Source organism: Olea europaea, unplaced genomic scaffold (assembly GCF_002742605.1).
Source record: "Olea europaea var. sylvestris unplaced genomic scaffold, O_europaea_v1 scaffold1632, whole genome shotgun sequence".
In the NCBI taxonomy this organism is placed as follows: domain Eukaryota; kingdom Viridiplantae; phylum Streptophyta; class Magnoliopsida; order Lamiales; family Oleaceae; genus Olea; species Olea europaea.
Genome location: NW_019233965.1, coordinates 164,953 through 168,821, shown reverse-complemented (window position 1 = coordinate 168,821; position 3,869 = coordinate 164,953). Strand labels below are relative to the sequence as shown.

Here is a 3,869-nt window from a genome sequence, read left to right as displayed (position 1 = left end):
AACCAATTCTCCCAAAGTAATTGCTGGGAAAATTATGATGTATCCAGGCCGTTATCTTGCAACCACTTGGGGATAAAGGAATTGCTGTAGTTGGTGGTGACACAATAAGGGGATTTACAACTTCTGACCAGGTATCTTTCTGATGTATTTGTCTATCTGTGATGCATATTCATCGCAGCATTCCTCTCTGTATCTATCTTGTATCTGAATGCTTCTCTTTTTCAAACTTGGAATAACGAATGTTCTTTTATTTTATTTCTGTTATTAATGAATTGGCTTGTAGAAACAGTTTATACGTGTATGTGCAAATTTTCATTCATTTTATTCATAGCTAAGCAAACTTTATTGTTCAAACTTGAATCTATATTCATCAACCATAAAATTGTCACCTGATATCATGCTTGGTACAGATATTCATGCCATCATTAAAATTAATTTCCTATGACGCTAACATCGTCAGTTTCCTTTTTCATGATTTGCAGGCATGGATCACATTAATTGGAGAGAAGTTAGATGCTACACTAGCAAAGGTTGTGGACAGAATTCCATTGGGAGTGGAAGAAAGGAGTTAAAATCTTATTCCCATAACTGAAAACCTTCGTAGTATATGATTTCTGAAGTTGTGTTATTCAAGGTATTTCTTCACATCAATAGATTTTTCCCAATACAATGTTTGTGACTCAACTAGTAATAAATGCAAAATAAAAATGGACACACTATAAACTAATTATTACGCATTGTTCAGAAAACAACTATCTCAGTGCTTCGATTCTAATAAAAGATAACACTATAATGATTCATATGAAAGGATGATTATTTTTGTTAAATCATGAGAAGCAAATCTAATTGTCAAGATTTGTGTTCATTCTATCATTCGAGAAAGATTTGTTGCTAAGTCTTCATCATTATAAGGTGAAAATGCATGGTCATTTCATTATTGCATGGTCAAAAATGCACACGTCCCTGTTTGCCTTGATCAAGATCTTATTATGTTCAGTAAATGTCATCTCACTTTGTGCTGTATTGTTCAAGTCGTATTGAAAATTTGTCGAACTAGAAATGAAGCTGGGATTTGCTCCAGTTTGATACTTAAGCTACTCGAATTATCACCATCAGATCTCAACCTGATGCATTATCAAGGTGCACGATATATGGATGCATTCAAGCTGTATTCCATGTTCCAGAAAAATGAGACTGCAGATGCATCAAGGAAGAGGCTATGACTGACCTGTCCAGCCACGAACACATCATCCTTTAAAGGATTTTGTTTTTTATTTTTTTTCTTATTTTTTTTACGTAAAATCTTGCTTCCTTTTATACTACACTCAACATTGATGTAGATATATTGTCTTACGGGGGGACATGGTTCAGGTTCTTTTTCTTATGAAATTGCAAATCATTGTTCAAAGGTATTTTCTGTATGGGAATATCTATTATATTTGAATGAATGTTCATCAATCCAGTTTATTCCCCTGCTTTGTAAGTCTTCAATACCAATTCAACTTTTCATTCTTTCACCAAAATATCTAAAAAATCAGGAATTTTCATAGTCAGTAAATGTCGATAACAACGGTATAAATCGCTAAATTATTCATCAGCGCAAGTAAAGAGGGAACCAATCGTGTTACATATATCATCAGAAAGTACAGAGTATAACATATCTATGTCTTAAATCTGTGGTCCTTCCCATCTTTTGTACAAAAACAGAAGGATCAGATACAGAGTATAAAATTAAACAATCGAGAAAAGAAAAATAATGAATGATCATAGTCTGAATTTCTCCTTTACAAAAGAGCCTGATTTCAAGGCTCCCATACCTAAATAGCAAGAGAGGAAGGCCTCTCCCATGGCAACAGGCCTGTTGAAACATCAATCAAACTGGCCAAAACAAAATCTCTCAACCCAGTGTCCCAAACCTCGCAAAATTTGATCGGCCAATCAGGCGGTTCAATGGCCTCGGTCCCTAACCCGGGTGCTCGGTCTCTTGAACCCTCGTTTTGGTTCTGTTGCCAGTCAGCGACATATGTAGCAACCCGTCTGTAAAACTTTGCTCGAAAAACCTCCCACACTTGATATTTATAGTGATTAATTACTGCAGTACTCTGATGTAAATTCAGATATTTAAATCCCTTCCTCAAGTGGAAATGGTGCACCACATTGAGGAGTGTGGTATCTAGCGCGTCTGGTCGAATGATTGATTTATGCCTCTCCGGACTCTGAAGTCGACAAGTGTAACCTACCGTAACTCCCCGCGAGGGTGGTGAGTTCAACCCCGAGGGTCCAAAGCTGTGGCAAGAAGTTCTGATTTCAGCAATACTTCTTGATGATGACGAAACATTTGCCACCAAGGTGTTAAGTGAATTCTGCCCCGCGTAACCCAATTTCCTGAATCTTTTGTGCCGTTGTGTTGAATATGGAAAGTAGAAGAATTCGTCTACATCCATGAAGGAAACCCAATTGCATTCATACTTTGCTCTCAAAGCACAATGCGAAAAGCCTGCTTCTTGAGTCTTAATCCATGGCCATATGTGCCTAGTGACGTTGTACTCCTCTAGATCAAGTTCCCTAATAACCTCTTCAATCCCATCATCACTATTATTATCGTAAATGAACCACCTCTCGACTCCAAGCCAAGCATGGTACATAATCCACTCGCGAAGAGCAGAAGCCTGGTTCCACACCATTGTACACACACAAAGCTCGAATTTGCCCTCGCTCTTCTTCTTCTCCCCCTCCTCCTTGGACTTGAAACCAGAAATCTTGGCCACAGAAGGCACAAGGACACGCTCGTGAATTCGAGAACGACCATAGGGTACCATTCCAAGAGTCACTCGTATTCCTCGTGCCTTATCTGGATTAGCTTGTAGGCTCCGTGGCAATGAACATCTCACAACCTCCTGAGCAGCTGTCAAAGCTTTCGTCCTCAGCATAAATCTCCCATCAATTTCCCAACTCCTTAGTCCGAAATGGCAACTGAATTGTCCCGGATCGGATTCTCTGTCCGACCTCAAATTCAATCCCTTCACAAACACCACAGCAGTATCCCCATCCAAACTAGCTGCATAAACCAAATTTTCCCAAGAATGAACCGTCTGATTACTCATCCATAACCCAGTATCTTCCTCCAAGACCCCATTTTTACCACCCCTCCCCAAATTTACTACAGTTGAATAATTCACAGATGGAAGTGGGCACCGCATAATGGACCTAAACTCATCATATTCATCTACAGACAACACATTTTGCTTAACCAAAATATCCCTATCCCTTTCTCCAGAACTCCCACCACGACTTTCCAATACATTTTTACCATAATAAAAACATTCCAATTCTTTAGCACTCTTCTTTATCAACCCATCTTTCTTTAAACTACTCACTAACAACAAAATATGATCAGGGAACAAAACCCGGTTCTCTATTTTCCATGGAAATGTAAAAGAGTCATCAAACTCTTGGATTCTTTTAGCAAGATTTGAACCAGAAGAAGCTAAGCTTGAAACCACCAAAACCGGGTGAAAAGCCGAAGAGTTTAAGGGAATCATATAAGATATAAGAAACAGAAATATGAAAAAGCTGAAGCACAATACAAAAGATCTTAATGAAAACAAATATACAGAAGAATATGATGAATAATATGAGGGTCTGAATAGCCGTTTTCTCTTGCGTGAAGAATCCATTTAATTTCTAAGTGAAAAAAATGCAAGAAATTGATCTGATTTCAGGTTAAGATTTAGGAATGTAAGAGACAAGTATTGTTTTTTAAGTTCAGATCTGTGTGTGCCGACAGTGGTGTGCTCTTTTTCTGGTAATTGGGTAATTGCCGCAGAGAGAATAAAGGGAGGAGAAAAGTGTGGACGCGTTGGATTGGC

At 38.2% G+C, this 3,869-nt stretch overlaps 1 protein-coding gene and 1 long non-coding RNA gene across 2 annotated transcripts; one reads left to right on the top strand and one right to left on the bottom strand.

The window, feature by feature from the left end:
- Window positions 1–6: 6 nt before the first annotated feature.
- On the top strand, window positions 7–1,467 carry LOC111377289. Its single transcript, XR_002699694.1, has 2 exons — window positions 7–131; window positions 483–1,467. It is a non-coding gene; the product is annotated as an uncharacterized LOC111377289 (long non-coding RNA).
- Window positions 1,468–1,604: 137 nt separating this feature from the next.
- LOC111377288 (glycosyltransferase family 92 protein RCOM_0530710-like) lies at window positions 1,605–3,869 on the bottom strand. Its single transcript, XM_023000365.1, has one exon. The coding sequence runs from the start codon at window positions 3,675–3,677 to the stop codon at window positions 1,818–1,820; it is 1,860 nt and encodes a 619-aa protein (XP_022856133.1). The 5' UTR covers window positions 3,678–3,869; the 3' UTR covers window positions 1,605–1,817.

What these genes read in the sequence shown, in the direction of transcription:
- LOC111377288 (XM_023000365.1), bottom strand. Translation starts at nt 3,677, where the DNA reads ATGGATTCTTCACGCAAGAGAAAACGGCTATTCAGACCCTCATATTAT.